This window comes from Eumetopias jubatus, unplaced genomic scaffold (assembly GCF_037043125.1).
Source record: "Eumetopias jubatus isolate StellerSeaLion01/CBP00866 unplaced genomic scaffold, mEumJub1_p1.0 scaffold_11, whole genome shotgun sequence".
NCBI classification, from domain to species: domain Eukaryota; kingdom Metazoa; phylum Chordata; class Mammalia; order Carnivora; family Otariidae; genus Eumetopias; species Eumetopias jubatus.
In genome coordinates, this window is record NW_028274817.1 from 116,970,341 (window position 1) to 116,989,538 (window position 19,198).

The 19,198-nt window shown below is 49.4% G+C and overlaps 1 protein-coding gene across 1 annotated transcript in view; it reads left to right on the forward strand.

The window, feature by feature from the left end:
• Window positions 1-12,431, forward strand: part of GPM6B (glycoprotein M6B) — a 41,632-nt gene extending 29,201 nt beyond the window's left edge. The window contains 5 exon segments of the mRNA XM_028114976.2: window positions 416-572; window positions 7,413-7,584; window positions 9,496-9,569; window positions 10,504-10,569; window positions 11,918-12,431. Coding sequence (XP_027970777.1) covers window positions 416-572; window positions 7,413-7,584; window positions 9,496-9,569; window positions 10,504-10,569; window positions 11,918-11,998 — 550 coding nt within the window. The 3' untranslated portion in view covers window positions 11,999-12,431.
• Window positions 12,432-19,198: the final 6,767 nt, after the last annotated feature.

The window sequence follows — 19,198 nt, forward strand, 5'->3', positions numbered from 1 at the left end:
AGCTCCCACGCCGCTCTGCCCCCGACTGCGTGCCCTCGGAGGGGAAACTTAGCGTGTCCGTGCCTGTGGTTGCCCGCATGCAGAATGAGCATTTCTCCCCCTCAGGCCCCAGGACGCGGGTGCGTGCGGAAAGATGGCAACCGGCCCTCCGCCCCTGACCAAGCAGCCTTCTCCCCGGCCCCAGAATGTTGTCCATCTCAACCCTAGGCCTGCCTCGGAAGAAGGGCCCAGGTTGCTCTAGGGTGGCCAGGGGTGCCTGCCCGGGATGCCCCGTGAGCCCGCCGCAGCCATCAGCGGGCTGGGAGGGGTCACGGGACGTGGCTCGGTCTCATGCCCTCCCTCCAGAGGCCCCAAACGTCTTCTCTTCGCCATGTGGTGACTGTCACCTTTCCGGATCTCGTCCTCCTTCCCGCAGAATACAGCTGATGCAGTATGTCATCTACGGGATCGCGTCCTTCTTCTTCCTGTACGGGATCATTCTGTTGGCCGAGGGCTTCTATACCACAAGTGCGGTGAAGGAGCTGCACGGCGAGTTTAAAACCACTGCCTGCGGCCGCTGCATCAGTGGGATGGTGAGTCCGAACCCCTGAGTGTCTGGCTCGCGCCCGGAGCCACGCCTCGGGCTAGTTCTTTGTGTTTGGTGAAAGCCAGGAGACCATCGAGCACGGATGGAGAGTCCGTGACACAAATGTCCCCACAGTGTTGGAGGTGGGAGTATCAAAAGAACCTCCAGCTTATTAGCGATAATAAGTTAAAACATCTGGCTGGAGTAGTAAGTATTTCCCTTGGGAATCGACAGGCAGGAAGGGCGCCGAAGGGTTTTCAAGTAGGAAGTTGTCCTGTGAGAGGACGTGACTTCCGTGTTGTCTCGGCAGCCCCTCGCGTTTGTCTTTGACTGTGGACTGTGGCCCTGAAGACGATGTACTGTGATAAGTTGTCGCAATCCTCCTGGAAGTACCAAGCGCTTTTATCTACTGAGCACCCGGCTGGGGATTTTTGCTGGTCGCTGGCGGGGGGGGGGGGGTGGGGGGGGGGTGGCGGGGGGGTGTGTGGCGGGGGGGGGGGCTCTCGTCCCCAGGAAGCTCGTGGCCACCTCCAGCCCTTGGGCCCAATCCGGCCTGCCATCTGTTTCCGTGCGGCCCACGAGCCGAGAATGGCTTTGTGTCCTGAGATTGTTGGGGAAGGTTATACACGGAAATGAAAGGAAACTCACGTCTGGGCGCCCATGGTTTCGTTGGCAGCCGGCCCCCTCCGTGGGCCGATGCGCCGTGGGCATGTGGCCGCAGGGCCTGCGCCGGCCCCCGGCTGGCCCCGTGCGGACCCGCGCTGACCTCGGCGAGCCCCGCCTGTCGGGCGCCGCGTCACACGCACAGAGCCGGCGGCGGGCTGGGAGGCCGGGAGAGAAGAGGCGCGGCTGGCGGGGGCCACGCCGAACCGGGGCTCCTAGCGGTGCGTTCGCGTCCCAGCGAGCGGCCGGCGGCGTGGGTGCGGCGCGGGTGCGGCGCGGGACGTTGTAGTCAGATGTAAGGAAAGCCGTCGGCGAGCCCAGGGAGCGGCACTAGCACCGGGGAGGACAGCCCTGGCTGGCTGCAGGAGGCCCTGGGCCCGGGGGGGGGGGGGGGGGGGGGGGAGGGGGGGGGGGGGCCCTGGGCGCCCGGGCCGCGGGCGTGCCGGGCGCCACCCATGCAGCTCTCTGCTCCCGCTGAAGGGAGGGCGCACGGGCTGGCCTGCGACGCCAGGAGAGCCCAGCATCCGTGACGGTCCTCCTTAAAGGGGGCATGCAGCTTGCAGTGTTTGTGACCGGCTGCGGCCCTGGGACATGCTGCCCAGCAGGCTGCTCAAGGTCGGCCCTGTCTAGCCGGGGTGGGGTCGTGGGTCGTGGCAGCCGCTCATCCCTGGAGGGACCCTGCGTCCTGAGGAAACTGCTGCTTCCCCCGTCTGGCCCTTGGTTCAGAGTCCTTCGCTAATCGCCTGGGAACAGAAATGCAGACGGCTGCCAAGGGCAGAGAAGCACCGATGCCGCACGCTCAGGAAGCGGGGGGGGGGGGGGGCCCTTGGTGGCAGCCTCGGGGGAAGAGGAACCAGCAGGAGCAGGGTGGAGGCCCGGGGTGCGGGGGTGCTCCCGCGAGCCAGCGGTGTGCCCCAGCTGGAACAGAAGGGTCTAGTGACAAGGGATGGAAGTGACGCTGCTCGGGAGGGGGAGAGAGACCAGATCAGGAAAGGCCTCGAGTGCCAGGCTAGGAAGCCAAGCACCAACACCGAACAGGGCGTGCTCGCATCCCGTACACGAAGGACCGGGGGGCGGGCGCAAGGCTCCTGTCGCAGAGCGCAGAGCGGGACCACGGGCCGAGCGGGGCTGAGCTGGTGAGCTGGCCGCTGGCACGGCCGTGGCACTGATGAGCGCGAGAGGACGGGATGAGCGGCCCGTCTCCAGCTGGGCCATGGGCCGAGGCGGCTGTGTGCGCGTCCAGTGTTTCACCATCGCTAGTGGCTCTCGGCGGGGGGGGCGGGGGGGGCGGGGATACAAAGAGCGTCACCGAGAAACCTGAGCTGGGGTTTCTGGGAACACTCGGGCTGGAAATGACAGAGACTTGTGGTGGGTACAGACAAGGTGACACAGAGCTTTGTGGAGGAAGGAGCCCTGGGGCACAGCACGGTCTCCCAGGAAGACCCAAGAAAAGGAGGCCTCATGGGGGAACTAAGGAGAAACAGCCAGAGATGGAAGGACTGTCCTAGGGTTCAAGGAAGGGGCCAGGGACATGCCCCCCCGCAAGGGTGCAAATAATTTGATACAGCCTTGGTTACCTATCTCCATGTCACTCTTGGTATGAATGCCCACCTCCCTGTCATCTGAACCTCCAGGCGACAGCAAGTGGCACCTCTGGGCTGGCATCTCTGACTCGGTGAGCTCTGGAAATTTCTCTGGCAAGCCCCTCTCCTTCTGCCTGGGCTCCGCCCTCCGGCAGGCTCCCACACTGCCCGTCCTGTGCTCCATCAGGGACTGGGCCAGTGCTTAGTTCCCACAGCACGACTACAACCAGCCTGTAACTGTGACAGTCATCCTGAGGGCAGGGCCGCCAGCTGGATGCCCGCGTGGACAACGCTCCTCCGGGAGGCCGGGGCCTAGGAGCGCCCCCCCCCCCCCCCCCCCCCGCCCAGGCTCCGGAGCCGCTCTGTGCCCTGTGACTCTTTCACATCAGTGAGGTCTTGCACCATGACCAGGCGCTGCTCTGTGTCGCAGTCCCGGTTGGCATCAGCCAGGGGACACGGCGCCATGTGGGGCCGGGCGGCACCATGTGAGCTCACCTGAATGACAGCACGTGGGACTTCAGAATGGTGCCATCGGGCTTTCGGCCTCGGCGGGGCCCCTGCAGGGTCCGTGCGTGCGTCCCCATACACGCGTGCTGTCCAGAGTGGCACTGGCGGGACGAACAGTGTGCTCCTAAAACTACCCACGGCAGTGAGGCCCCCGCTCACTTGTTTAACCATTTAGTTCTTGGGTGATGGGAACCCCTCCGATTCTACATCCCCTGTTGGATTGTCATTTCCGTTTGGCTTTTTAAGGTGAAGTCCACAGAACAAGGGAGTAAATGAGTTTAAAACTCACAGTGCAAGCTCTACCTCGATAAAGCTGTTATTTAAAGAAAAAAGATGTGACTACTCTTCAACTTGGGGAGTGCTTACTTTGGGGAAGGAAGCAACTGTAGGAGGAAAGAGAGAAGTCAGGAGCCTAGGGGAAAGAGCAGCAGAAAGTAGATGTTGGGGGGGGACCTCGGGCCACTTCCCCCCTCACTCAAAGGGGCCCGTTTCTGCCCGGACTCAGGGCACACCTGCCTGGTGTTGAACATTTTGAGGATGGAGTCTTCGTGAAGTCACTCAACGAGGCGGCTGAAGGACTGAGGTGGCCCTGATCCCTTGGCAGCCTGTGTAAGCAAACCGAAACTGAAGCCAGAGCCGAGGCACTAGAATCCCAGAAAAGGAAACTTGAGAACCACGCATCCTAAACAGCCCAGTAGGCCTTCCCAAATAAGACGGCTGCTTCAGCTAGAGCCTGTTACATAGGGTCTGAGCTGGGCTTCCGGGTCTGCTAGCCGGCGTCCCTGGGGCCCCTCGCACTCCTTTCAAGCTGGTGCTGCCCCAGTGAAATGGATGTATGCCCAAATACATCTTCACAGTTTGTGAAACATTTTAACGTGCCTCAGTTTACCTTGTACCGGGTGTTAAATAGGGGAATGGGAGAGAGTGCCAGGAGCTTGTGCCAGGTGGCTAGGAGGGAGAGCACCTGGGCCTGTGCTTGGAGTGGTTCTTGTGGACGAGGCACGAGTGAGTGTGCGTGGGGGCTTCTGGCCCAACATGTCAGGCTCGAAGCCCCCCCCACTCCCCGCCCCACCAACCAGCATAGCTCACTTTTACCTCTTTTACATGTTCAATTTTATTGAAGAAAAGCTCTGTTCCCAAAAAGTTGAGAAGCCACGCTGGGTACCTTGCACACGGGTTGACTTCATACAGGCATCCCTCGCTTTACTGTACTTCATTATGCACGGAAGGGCTGCGGCAATCCTGTGCCCAGCAGGTCTGTCGGCGCCATTTTCCCCAAAGTATTTGCCCGTTTCATGTCTGTCACATTTTGGTAATTCTTACATTTCAGACTGTGCCGTTATTCTGTTTGTCGTGGTGATCTTTGAAGTTGCTACCGGCAGTGCTTTGGGGTGCCCCAAACCGCACGTATATAAGATGGCAAACTTAACTAATACATGTTGGATGTGGGCTTCCTGCTCCACGGACTGGCCATTCCCCCCACCCCCATCTTCCTCCCTCGGGCCTCCCTATTCCCTGAGACACCAAAGTATTGAAATCAGGCCAATTACTAACCCTACAGTGGCCTCTAAGTGTTCAAGGGGAAGGAAGAGTCACGCGTCTCTCACCTTCAACCAAAAGCTAGAAGTGACCAAGCTTAGTGAGGAAGGTAGGTCGAGAGCCCAGATAGGCCGAAAGCTAGGCCTCTTGTGCCAAACAGCCAAGGAGTGAATGCACAGGAAAGTTCTTAAAGGAAACGAAAAGTGTTAGTCCAGTGAACACACAAGTGATAAGAGACAGTTGTAGTACTCTGGACAGAAGGGCAAACCAGCTGGAACGTTCCTTTAAGTCAAAGCCTAATGCAGAGCAAGGCCCTAACTCTCTTCGGTTCTATGAAGGCTGAGAGAGGTGAGGAAGCTGCAGAAGGGAAGTCTGAAGCTAGCAGAGATTGGTTCGTGGGGTTTAAGGAAAGAAGCCGACTCCATAACGTCAGAGTGCAAAGTGAAGCAGCCTGTGCTGATGGAGAAGCTGCAGCAAGTGATCCAGAAGATCCGGCTCAGGTGTCTGGCAGACAACAGGTTTCCCATGTAGAAGAAACAGCCTTCTACTGGAAGAAGATGCCCCCTAGGACTTTCACAGCTAGAGATAAGTCAGTGTCTGGTTTTAAAGTTGCAAAGGGCAGGCTGAGTCTCTTGTTAGCAGCTGGTGCCGAAAAGGGCTACTGATAAAGCAGTAGTACCAGTACTGGAGGGGATTAAGTCCATTTCTGAAAGAAGTTCTGTGGGTAAAATGCCATCGACCAGCATGGCATGCTGCAGAGAAATCCTGAGTGAAAGGAAGAGTCACCAATGCAATGAAATTCATTGCTGATCAGCCAGCAGCCAGCATCAAGCATCAAGCCAAGACCCTCCACCAGCAGGAAGACTGACTCACTCAAAGCTCAGATGATGGTTAGCAGTTTTTAGCAATAAAGTATATTTTCTTGAAGGTCGGGACCTTGTCTTTTCTGGACCTAATGCTCTTGCACACTTAACAGACTACAGTATAAAGAGAACTTTGCACTGGGAAACCCCAAAATTAATTTGACTCGCTTTCTTGTGATGGTTTGGAACCAAACCGCAGTATCTCGGAGGTATGACTGGACCTTCAAGGGGACCATGGAACAGACCTGCCTTGGAGCATGTTAGGAAGTCGGAGGTGACCGGGGATGCCTGACGACAGCTGGGGCAGATATGCTCCCAACAGAAAGCTCTGTGAGCTCTGCCCGCCCGGGACAGCAGAGCTGCCCTTGGTTCACGAGCATGCCTGGTGCTCCCCGGTCCCTTATGGGAAGCTACTGCTGGGCAGTGCACTCAGGAAGCACCTGTGAAGGCCTAAGGCTGACGGGCCAGGAATGGTCGGCAGGGGACGCTCTCCACAGGCCTGCCCTGCGGAGCCCTGACCACCACTGGAAGGCAATGTTCACGTCTTTGTGGAGTTATTAGGAAGAAAGCATTCCTTTGAAGGGTGGGTAAGCAAACCCAGCCTGGTCTGGAGCAGCCCATCCATAAGCGCAAGGGCAACAGGGAGTGAGAAACGGCTGAAATCGGCTTCTTTGAATATCTTTAGAAATGCAAACGCTTCTGTAAGTGTGAATGCCCTTGCAATAAAAGCAAAAGCACTGACCGACTTGGGCCCGGGACGGCCTGTGTGAGCCAGCCCCCCAGGCGGACCTGAGGCCCTCCAGCTCTTCCTTGCAGGATGGAAAGTGAGACTGAGTCTGCAGGTCTTCAGCACCGCCTGAAAAAAAAAAAAACAAAAGCCAAATTAGATTTCCAGCATGTCGCCCACAAGCTCTGTGGGTGCATGTTCTGAAAATATGAATACCATGACATGCCGTTTTTGGAACAGCCTTTCCACGTTCTGTGCAAACTGGCCGTCAAGGCAGGTTAGGAAGTAAAGCGAAGCCAGAGGACACCGTTCTTCCTGAGGCCAGCCATGGCCCTGTGTACGGAACAGGATGAAGAGCGGCCGTGTGCGCAGAGCTGCTGTGAATCTTCCAGACGAGAAACTGGAGAGGGAGATGGGAGTTGTATCTGACACTGTGTTCAGGGCTATTTTGGACTGCTCCCGAGCGCGCTCAGTGATTTCTCGGGACTGGGAAACCAGGGAAGTTCCTTTTATTTTGAGAAAGGGCTTCCTGTTGCACTTGTAACCGTGCTACGCACACATCGTATAGAGTAAAGGCCCGTGAAAGCAGCCCGACACCCGGCACGGCAAGTATGGGAAAGAGTGGCAGGGAGGCAACCACCATGAATTCGCTCCGCAACCTTGGACCAGGGAGATCACGGCTGGGGGAGCCGACTCCCGAGAGGGGGACCAGCACAAAGTCCCTGAGGTGGCTTTGGGCAGTCACATTCTCCATCGTGCAGTTCTAGAGAGCATGACGGCCCTGGCCCAGCCCTCGCTTCTCCTCTCCCTTGGCACTTTGCCAGTCGCTCTGGTGGCCCAGGCGGTGCTGGGAACGCAGGCCACGGGTTTGGTATCCAGCCAGAGCTGTGGAAGCATTTCGTCCCCGGGTGCTGCGCCCTGCCCCCCTCGGTGATGATTCTTTCTCCTTCTCCTTCTCGGCTTAGTTCGTGTTCCTCACCTACGTGCTGGGAGTGGCCTGGCTGGGCGTGTTTGGCTTCTCCGCCGTGCCCGTGTTTATGTTCTACAACATCTGGTCAACTTGTGAGGTCATCAAGTCACCCCAGACCAACGGCACGGCTGCTGTGGAGCAGATCTGCGTGGATATCCGACAATACGGTACTGTCTCCTTTCGTTGCCCCGCTGAACCTCTGCCCTCTTGTGCAGTCGTCTGCACCTTAGCCATTACATGGGTGGCTTTTTTAATCATAGTGATCGCTGTCATACGTTCTTCTGTTGGAATAGTACATACTCTTAACGTACGCTCTGTTTTCTGGAGGGAAGTATCACTTAGGCTCTTCCTTGTAATGCAAATTTTTGTTGCATTTTCATGTAGTAAAGGAAACTTTTTGAACTATATTATCAAGGAGCAGTGCATTATAACCAGACTTCTGGACATCAAAAGATTACAGACTTTTTTTTTCCAATTTCTTTTCAGTTTTGTACCATTCAACTCTTTATCCAAAATATTGTGTATACACTGTAGTCCAATTAATTTCCATGTCCCACTCTTCAAATCCGGTCTTTTAAAATGACCAACTGCTTAAACTTCATCTGTCCTGGAAACCACAACAAAATCCAGACATATTTTAAAGTCATCAGACTGAACGCTATAAAAGCCGGCTGTTGGAAACCCCTTCAAACCTATTTTCTAATGAATGGGATACTCGCAATGGGCAGCTAACGTTGGTTCATTTTGACAGGCCACAGAAGGGGGCCCTTGCTCCTCCTGTCAATTAAACGGAGAGGCAGCCTCCTAAGTAAGGAGTTTAATGAGTGCTTCTTGCCCAGATGCTAGGGAATCCTGTTCCTGGCAGAAACAGCGAGGTGGGGGTGGGGGGACTTTTCATTAAAATTAAAGACAAGATTTCTCGGGAGAGAGGACTATTTCATTTGTGATTCTTGTTTTTCCCATGTGGCTTGGCTTCAACATCTTCTCTTACAACCTAATGAGAAACTTGCCCAGGACTGCCCGTTGGAGTACTGTTTTCTCATAAAGAGCAAGGTTCAGCCTCACTGGTCTTCCTGGTGGTTTGAAAACAGAGCATAAAGATGATTTTTTAAAGTATTTGTAAATATCTAGATGTATATCATTTCCTTATTCTTAAATATTTTCACTAAACACTTTTGGCCATCAGTAATCCTAGTTTTAAGTCTTCTATATTTGAAATCACGGGTTTCACTGACCCCATGAGGATTTGTCATTTCCCATCCTCCTAAAGCATCTCTTGGCCCATGGAAGGGATAAGGGACTTTTTTTTTTTTTTTTTTAGATTTATTTATTTATTTGACAGAGAGTGAGGGAGGCACAGTGAGAGAACACAAGCAGGGGGAGTGGGAGAGGGAGAAACAGGCTTCCTGCCGATCAGGGAGTCCGATGCGGGGCTCGATCCCAGGACCCTGGGACCATGACCTGAGCTGAAGGCAGACGCCCAACACCTGAGCCACGCAGGGTGCCCCAGGAATAAGGGACTTTTTAAAGAAACCCTTCCTTACCTCCTGGGAAACGAGTAACTCAAGCTGTGTTTAATATTTAAAAGCACACACCTACTACATGGTGGCATGGAGAACAGCAACCCAGTGGGCCACGGCGTGGTAGAGAGGAGTCAGGGTTCCAGCGGGAGACACGGGGTAGAGGGGATGGACTCCACAGTGTTTCCCTTTTTAAATTTCCAATTGGATTTTCAATCCCAGTGAAAATGAATATAAAAGACCTACAAAATCCAAATTACCTATAGACTCTCAATTTCGGGACTGTAGTAGGAAGTCCATGGACTGGGAAATGCTGTAGGAGAGTGGTTGTTCTACAACTTTAATTTTTACAAATAGGAGGTCAACTAAAGCAAGCACAGCTGGTAGGGAAAACAAATCCAGTCTTAAGGCTCTTAAGTTGACTTTGCTCTCGTGCTGCTGTCTAAACAGCCTGGTCTGCAGAGGACAGAGCTGTCAAGTGTTGATGAGGACCAGCGAGAGCACGGGGCACTGTGGGGGCCACTAATAACTAACATTCTGTTGGGATTCACTTCACAGGTATCATTCCTTGGAATGCTTTCCCTGGGAAAATGTGTGGCTCTGCCCTTGAGAATATCTGCAACACCAATGAGGTAAATAAACCCTTCTCCTGTCAGGGCCTGGACATGGTCACTTGGCAAAGGAGGCTGAGGAAAGGGCCCTCTGAGGTAGAAAGAGCAGGAGATGGTGCAAATGCTAGTAAGGGAAGCTTTTCTTTGCAGATTTTTTAAGATCAAACAGTCTGTCTTTACCCACATTCATCCATTTTTTACCTAGAAAATGCCCCCTTTCCCATGGTCCAGCCGGTTCAGTGAGGATGCTTAGCACTCAGAGAGCTTTCTCCCTGGGCGATAATTGGAGAGTGAGCCTAGTCTCCTCCATCTGAAAATACATGTAGATTCTTTTTCACCTTCACATAGCTCTTCAAAGTAGGACATTTATCACAGAACAAATGCAAATTAATTTTCATAGAAAAGAGCCCCTTGAATTTGTATAGAAGCCCAGTTTCTCTAAATCTAATCACAGTTGATCACTGCTTCACTCTTAACTAGCAGTATATCCTAACCCACTTTGGTTTAAAATCAGACCTTAGAATATTCTTTAGGCATTGGTTTATAACTGTTCGTAAAAGAACATTTTTTTTTAAGGGCACTAGTGGGAGCTTGCATACTTAAGAGAATCCTAGCCTGCTTTGGGAAAGCAGTGAGTTACTGAAATGTTAGCCAGTTAGCGGATCCATACCAGGGCCTGGTTCCAAGCAGGGGTACCCAAAGGTGACGGCACAGAGCAGTCATCGAGGAGAATCATACTCACGGCGGAGGCCCGGCTACTGCCATTGACTTGGTCATGGGTACAGCCCGGGCATCAGAAAGCTTTAGAAGTCCCCCTATCAGGTGCTGGCGGTGGGCAGCCGGGGCGTGCACACAGGCACGCAGCCTGCCAGAAAGCAGCCCTGGAGGAGACAGAACAGGGGCAAGCCTGTTCCTTCCACAGCCAATGCTCACCTGGTGCCCTGTTCTTTCCTAGTTCTACATGTCCTATCACCTGTTCATTGTGGCCTGCGCCGGAGCTGGTGCCACCGTCGTTGCCCTGGTGAGTAACAATGGCTCCAGGCCCGGGCTGGCACAGGTCCCCTCCCTCGAGGCTCTAATGCCAGATTTGCCTTCCAGCCATACCCCTCCGGAATGCAGCCCTGGTTCCATCTTACCTGTGTGTAAACTTACCCCAGGGCTGGAGTGCAGGCCGTCCTGGTTGCGTGTCTGGGCCCGGAGTACACGTAGTGGGATTTGGATTCTGTGGGAAGAAGAGAGGGTAGCTGAAGCTGGGCCGCCCGTTACCCAGGCCACCCATTTCTTTGCCAAGAAATCTTAATTTCCAAGTGGAAATATGTATTTATACACCTACCTACCTGTACGGTTGATCTTGTTCTATAAAGTCTCCTCCAACACTGAGCCACTGTTTCTAGAGGGGAAACACAGGGTTCATTTTCTGCCAGCGCCTGGTCACATCATTTTTTGTCAAACGGAACAACCCCTGACTTTGCTTTATGTGGTTCTGTTCAAAGACATCTTACTGAGTATAGACCACAGCTGTATTAACATTGAACTCCCGGTCTCAGCACTCTAGCAGCCCCGACCTGAGCCTTCTTGCTCTCTGGAGACCATCGAGAGCCCTTCATTCAGCACTACGGTTAGGAAACCTGTAAAGAGCAAAGTCACAAAACTGCAAAAACCCCCTAGCACTAACTAGCCTGCAACAAGGCTGCTTGGTTAGAGTCTGAGACAAGCAGGCAGCGTGGGGCCTTGGTTGACCGCAGCTGGGAGGCTAAACCTTTGCCCCACTCTGCGTGTCCACCAGTGACCATGGCCGTGCCATAAGCAGGGATGGTCGCACGGAGGGAAATGGGCGAATCGGGAATCCACAGCTAATGAGGAGCAACTATCAAGAGCCCCGGGTTTCTGTATGTGTGCTTCTGCATGTACAGCTCGAAGTCGGGAGGGCTCGGTTTGGGATTTCGAGAGATCTAGGACTGGTAGACCCAGAGGGAAATGGCATGAGCTTGGAAAGGAGTTCCTCCTTCCTAGGCCCTGCAAAGAACTGCCCGTTCCATGCCGGTGGCGACCTGTTCTCTTGCTGAGCTAGGGGCCGGCCGAAGAGGCAGGCTGAGGAAGACGAGGGGACACGGGGCCTGGAGCTTCGTGGCTCGGGCTGCTGCCCCGGCGCTCTGATTCTTTCAACACCTCCAAGTCTTTGTAATAAACGGCCTGAGGGCAGAGTCCAGGACTAGCAGCGTGTATGTGAAGTGAGAGGAAGTTGGTGTGCTACGTAGGAACCCCTTCCGGGTGATTATAAACGGGAAAGCAGCCACGCGGGGGGTCCTGAGCGGGCACCCGCCCTGCCTGCCTGTATCTTACTGTCGTGTTCTGTTCTCTTCCACCAGCTGATCTACATGATGGCTACTACCTATAACTATGCCGTCTTGAAGTTTAAGAGTCGGGAAGATTGCTGCACTAAATTCTAAATTGCTTAAGGCCAACAAGGAGCTGTAGGGAGCTCTCCTCGGTAGCCTGAAATCTCCCTGACGCCCCAGACTAAAGCCGAGTCTAGGTTGCTGCAGTTTGGTGACAGTAATTTGTAAATAGCTTTAGTCCACTCATTTTGCATTGTAGCCTAATTAGATGCCTTACCCTGAGTGAATTACAAAATGATGAGGTCTGGCTATTTCCACGTTGTGAAAAGAATTCAGTTATGTACTGACCTTGGTGAGCATCCGTTAAAAAACAATTCTCTTGAACTTTGAGCAGTATCTCTAAATGAAGTGTTAAAACTTTGTAATACCTGCCTTGTCCGTTATTGTTGCTTGCTTGATAACCAATACCAGTGCTGGAGAGGAGATGGCAGCGAGATGCGTTTTCATCTGGACTTTTTTTTTGTTTGTTTTCTTAGACTCTGGAAAAAAGGCAAACATATTTTAAATTTGACTAAAACTTTTTTAAAACTTTTTTCTGATTACATGGCTCACTACCAAATACATGCCCCCCCCCCAAGTAGCCTGCCAGCTAGAGGACAATGTGAAGAATAAAGGGCACCCTGTTACCTTCTGTGAGACCAGGATCTGTACGTGGGGTGTGCTCTCTGCACCACCCAGTCACCCCTTACCTGGCGTTGTTGTGTTTCCGGTGCGGAGCCCCTGATTCCTCATAGCCAGGTCTCACACCACACATCAGATTCTGAGGGGAAGAGAAATTGTGCCTGGATCTGAAAGTCTCAAATATGTTGAAAAGGAAATAGGAGGAACCGGAGATGTAGATTTTGCAGGAAAGATGAGGAAAATGAGTGGGCAAGAAGTGTTGGCTGCCCCCACTGTAAAGAAGAAGGCTTTGTACATTTGGGACCTGCACGCATGGCAGTCTTAGAACGAAAACTGGAGGTGCGCCCCTAAGCACGTGCTCACACAGACTGCAGGCTGTGCTTAGAGGTCTTAATTTTCCCATGTTAACTGTGTAGTCGATGAGTTACTCAAAATAAGCATCATTCACTTGTAGGCCTTTGGGAAACTGATTTTTATCCACAGAGAGGAAAGATCTTTGCCCCGCACTGATTTTAAAATAAGCACACCAGGTGTTTCCGAACGTCTGTGTTAGTTGTTAAAATTACTCCCAAAATGGAAAAAAACAAACAAACGAAAACCACCCTCTCCTATTTCATTTTTGCTTTTTCTTAACCATAACTTTGGCCATTTTTTTCAGTTCATCGTGTTTGTATACTAACTTTTCTTCAGCCTCTTACTCTTAAGCATACTAGTAGAGCATGCTTCCAGAATCTGATGGCTCTGACAGCAGAATGAGAATTAATACAGAATAACCCTCTCCCTTTTGACAGTAAAGACCGTCTAATCTGCCTAGCAGCTTGCTTTGCCTTCTGACATGCTCACTAGCCATCATGCTCACCCTTCTTTTCCAGATCCACTTCCTCATGATACTGTCTTCTAACTGGGCTTACTTAAAGGATGCAAGCAAAATGCAGGCTTACCAGGATATCAAAGCAAAGGAAGAACAGGAACTGCAAGATATTCAGTCTCGGTCAAAAGAACAACTCAATTCGTACACATAAATGTTTGCCAGAGTGTTACGGCCGACGAACCGACCGCTCTGCCCACTCCTGAGACCGCTGCCCTGCAGTACAGATGTGTACCCCACCAAACAACCTAAACACGTCCCTGTCCGGCTCGAGCTGCTGGGGTGTATTTCCAGGAACACCTTCCAGCAGGTCAAGCTTTTTCTTTAGAGCAGATATTGGAGGTTTCATGTTAGCCATTTTAAAAGGCAACACTTTGAGAAAAGGATAGTTGATCTTTCTGAAATTGGTGGCATGTTCAGGTTTATTGGTAGAGCGATCCTACCAGGAGAGGCGATGGAAATCTGGCCTATTCCCTGCAAGGGACCGAGGCTGTGCCGCCATCAAGGAACGTGACCATCAATTCACAGACGCCATCTGTCCTCCAGTCACTTTACCTATATAGGGCATAAAATGGAATTGGGGTGGGGGGCATTCCATTTCTGATAGCTGACATTTATTAAACTTTGGCTCAAAGATAATGTGATTCTTAACAATTGACTTTTTTTAAATTAGCTGCCTTCCCTACCCCTTGAGTCCAGGCCACATTAATTTCCTGATCCAATTAGAAATCTATTTTTCAATAATGCTAAAAGGAGCTACTATAATTCTGCTACACCTGCTACTGAAGAAGCTGAATTCGGACTCCTTGACAAGCTTTCCAAAATCGATTTCCTTTAAATAAAATGGCCCAGTTGTCATTCTTCCTGGGAAATAAATGTCAGCTCTGCCTTAATGAGTATTCGTTTTAAATTTCTAAGAACTTATTTTACAACAGGAGACCCAAATCCTTCATAGACTTTTGTTCCACCAAGGTTTTTCTTAATTAAGAAGTGTTACCTTATTAAAATGACCACCATTCTAAACCATTTTTATGTGGTCTGAATAGCAAGTTTACAGTTTCATACCAACTATCTAAAACCTAATTACAAATAGACCACAGACCTCCTCCTACTTTTATAGACTTGAATACTTAAGTAATTAAATTAGGGTTGGTATTTATTTCATTTTTTTAAGTCTTTCCTGGAATAATAAAAGTTCGATGTTCAGCAAAAAAAAAAACACCTGCTTGAGTTTAAGCCATTTTCAAAAGAAACTTGCCTTCTAAACCATTGTGTTCCAGAACATTAAGTGATTATAGGTATTGGGTATTAGTGACGGTAAACTTTGTGTTGTTCTTTATGAAATGATACATATAACTGTTGGGTGCATCAGTGCTTTTTAAAAGGGGCTGCATAATATAGGGTTAACTATGTATATTCCTGTTAAGAATTAACTTGTGGTTTGGCTGTTTCCTGGATTTTAAAACATATACATGTGCAGAAATGTATTAAAATGAAAGGAAGCATACCTTTATCAAGATGCTATTAAAATTGAACTTCAAGTATAATATTTCATTTGGATTCTTTTTGTTGTTGTTGTTAATGCCTAAAAATGCCTATTTGGATCTTGACTTTTTTTTTTTTTTTTCAATTGGGAGAAGCTCTCTTTTGTGTAGAACAGTTGTTCCAGAGTAGCGTGTTTTGTTTTCCTGTTGCATGACAGACTTAAATTTTTTTTTCCAGCAGTGGAGGTGCTGTTAGAGTCCAGTGTTCTAGAACAGGCAGTGTCTCAAGCCTAATTTTACTTTTCTAATTCTGGTAGCTATTACCAGGAATTTTTGAAAGTTTTGTTTAAGTAGTCTAATATTTTTTATGTAAAGAGCATTAAATTTTGCTATGTATAAATTTTTGTAACCTAACAGTGAATCAATATTTTCTATCAGTGCCAAGGGCTTCCTGTAGTTCTATTCAAGTGTTACAATAAATATTTGTAGATAATAGTCAATACTTGTGTATGCTTATTTTAAAGATCTATTTAGGTGGAAATAGTTGTGGATGTACTAAGAGTAATGCAATAAAAGTATAGCTTCACTCACTTGCCTTTTTACCATACATAAATACTATCTTTCTCTGTCTCTAGTATGGTGTCATTTTTAAATAGTACGCATTATCAAGATTTCACATGTGTATGGAAATCGTGTTTATAGGTGGATGCTACCACCATCTTTATAGTTCTGTGAAGTATAGAAATTTTCTGACTAGCGTCCACAAATGAAAGCAATTATACATATGGGATTAACACAAAGCTTAAGTGTGGGGAAAGAAAAAACAATGTCGAACCTTCCGAAGGGTCCATGTACCCCTGGCTCCTTTACAAACCCAAGGTAGAAAAGATCTAGCTCCTAAAAACAAAACTCTAGATCTAACAGCTCTCTAAAGCAGCAGAGCTAAGTTTGTTACTTAGGATTTCATTTTACTATCAGTTTACTTACCTGTTAGCACGATTATGCACTGGGATTTTCGTCATCTGAACTTCCTGAGTAAGGACCAGCTCTTGTCACTTACTGAGACACTGCCATTTTCTCAATGAGGTGCCACCTTGGGATTCTCGACCTTCCTTCACCCTTGGCAGGAAAAGATCAGGACCCCAATTAGTATGCTCTTTGTCACACTACTTAATACCTTCTGTTTTTGTAGCATTTTGTGCAGTTAAGTTACATAACAAACTGTGTGTAAATCCTGTCTAGATGAGATCATAACCAACAGCCACCCAGGCGCCCCACATGCAGTCTCTTAATAATTGACAGTAATCCTGCCACAGGGTATAGGAACCTCTAGAGGGAGCAGCAGCAATTTTTCATTTCTCTAACTCGGCCTTGTGAAACTTGACTTTCAGATTGGTAAAGAGATGAAAATAAAGTCACAATTTAAGTCCATTAAAAAATGACAACTAAAGATTCCACAATAAAAAACTTGAAAAAAAATCCTTTCAGGGCTTTTTAATGCTAGGATAGTCCTACTTTTAGAAGATTTAAAAGAAACGATCCCTTTGTTAGTATCTTCTCCTAAAGCACGACCTCTTTCTCTAGTCCGTGTGGGGTTCATCTGTTCTCAGATGTTTGTGCAAAATTTCAAAGTGAGTGTTAGGATGAATAAAATTACAGAAAGTTTTGAGGAAACAAAAATACAATTAGAGTTAAGTCAGGCTGGCCCAAGAACATCCTTTTTCCAACCTGTCCCCCAGCCTTCCTCACTGTTTTGATATTTGAACTTGACCCACCTGGGGAAGATTTGAACAAAGATGCATTCAGGGGGTCTTGTCCAGGTGGGAGCGGGCAGGGGAGTTCTCACATGACACATCACGCATCCATAGCCCTTCTAGAGGATGCAGCCATCTGTAAAGGTATATAAGAAACGTCTTCTCTTTGAATGGGATCTGTCCTGATGTGGAATATTAAGAATGCTGCTTAGAATTTAAGTTGACTGAAAAATCAAGCTATAAAACAAGTATGCAATGAGTTACTTATACAAGGTCTTTGAAAATACAAGGTGGGGAAAAACTGAGTCACATTAAAACGTGTTAAGAAGTTAGCTGAGGGTTCTGGCCCAAGATGGTGACACAGGAGGCCCTTGAACTCCTACCCAGAATACAGCAAATGTGCCACTACACCCAGATTAATTTTTGATGAAAAAAATCCAACTAGCTGAGCTACTCTTACGCATTTGGCAATCAAAAAAATACACACACTGAAATAGGCAGGAAAAGCTGAGCCAAGCCCTCACCATAAACCCCAACCCCAACATGATGCCACACAATCAGCTGGAAGCTGCCAACTGCAAGGTTCTCCCTGAGCATTTAGACCCCACATTTAGCACCTCAACTTTTAAGACTGAGAGGTGGGCTCCTAAAACAGCTAACTTTTTTTTTTTAAAGATATTATTTATTTATTTGGGAGAGAGACAGAGACCGAGAGCACAAGCAGGGGGAGAGGCAGGGGGAGAGGCAGAGGGAGAGGGAGAAGCAGACTCCCTGCTGAGCTGGGAGCCAGACAGGGGCTCAATCCCAGGACCCGGAGATCATGACCTGAGCCAAAGGCAGACGCTTAACCATCTGAGCCATCCAGGTCCCTGAAAAAACCTAATTCTTAAAGCCAATAGGGCTTGTATCCACGAGACCAGACCCAGAAAACTAACAAAGAAATAGTGCTTAACCAGCCCTAGAGGTCTAGCTCCTGATCTTTCCCTGAAAAGGATCTGGTTGCATATATTAAAAGCTGTTGCCTCAGAGTCCAGCTTCTACACTGAGCACACCTCTAAGGGCTGCCTCCTATTGCCAGCAGAGAACAGGGAAGCCAGTGGATGCCTCCTCCATCTGTTCCCCTCTAGCCCACTCCAAAGCACACGTATCTCCCTGGAAGGTTATGCACATTGTGCCTCAGTTTTAGTAGCTGCCACCCAACATATCCCTGGAATACCTGGCTCTGAGACCCAATGCTGCTTGCATTCAGGAGTTCCACGGGACTGCAGCAAAAAAAAAAAAAAAAGGAAGAAGCAGTTCTTAATGGGCGCAGGAGCAACACTCCCCCAACTCCCCCACCTCCCCGGCCATGGCTAAATACCTCAGCCAAGTGCAGAGGAACTTGGCCTAGGGAAGATGGGAAAAACACCCATCTCACTGTTTATCCCCAAAAGAGGTGTAACTTACATATTTTCCCAGCTGCTATCTGAGAATCTGGCTTCTAATCAAACTGCATCTATGTGCTGTGATCTTACCCACTGGAACGCTAAGCAGTCTTGACAAACACTCAACTAGTAGGAAGCACCAAGAACAAAAAAAGTTGTCTTAGACAATCACAAAAATTTAAGAAGCAACCAAGGGCTTGGGCCAGCCCAACTGAGGAGGTTCACCTCCACAAGACCACTCTAGACTGGGATAGGTGGCTGTTTAAAAGGGTAGAAACCAACACACAATGAAGGAGAATGAAGAGATGGTGGAGTGTGTTCTAAACAAAAGAACAGAACTCCAGAAACAGACCTTAATGAAATAGAAATAAGTGACTTACCTAAGAGTTCAAATTAACAGTTATACAGATGCTCACGGGGGTCAGAACAACACATGAACAAACTGAAAATTTCAACAAAGAGAAAATAAGTATCAAATCATACAGCTGAAGAACACAATAACAACTGAAAAATTCAGTAGAGGGGTCAACAACAGACTAGATCAAACAGAAGAAAGCATCAGCAAACTTGGAAAACAGGCCAGTGGAATTCATCCTGTCAGAGAGCCCGGAAGCCTGAAGAGTTCCAAAAAGTATCAATCTAAAGAAATGCACACTGAGACACGGTATAATTGAAGTGTCCAATGTTAAAGACTCTTAAAGCAGGAAAAGAAAACCTTGTAACATACAAAGGAAACCCCATAAGACTACGAACAGATTTGTTAGCAAAAACTTTGCAGGTCAGAAGGGAGTGGTATGGTCTATTTCAATTGGTAAGAAAAAACTGCCAACCAGGAATACCATCCCCACAAAGTTGTCCTTCAGAACTGAAGGAGAGATAGAGTTTACCAGACAGGCAAGAGCTAAAGGAGTTCATTACCACCAGACCAGCCTTACATGTTTTTTGGTTTTTTTGTTTTGGTTTTTTAAAGATTTTATTTATTTCACAGACAGCAAGAGCAGGAACACAAGCAGGGGGAGAGGGAGAGGGAGAAGCAGGCTTCCCGCCGAGCAGGGAACCTAATGTGGGGCTCGATCCCAGGACCCTGGGATCACAACCTG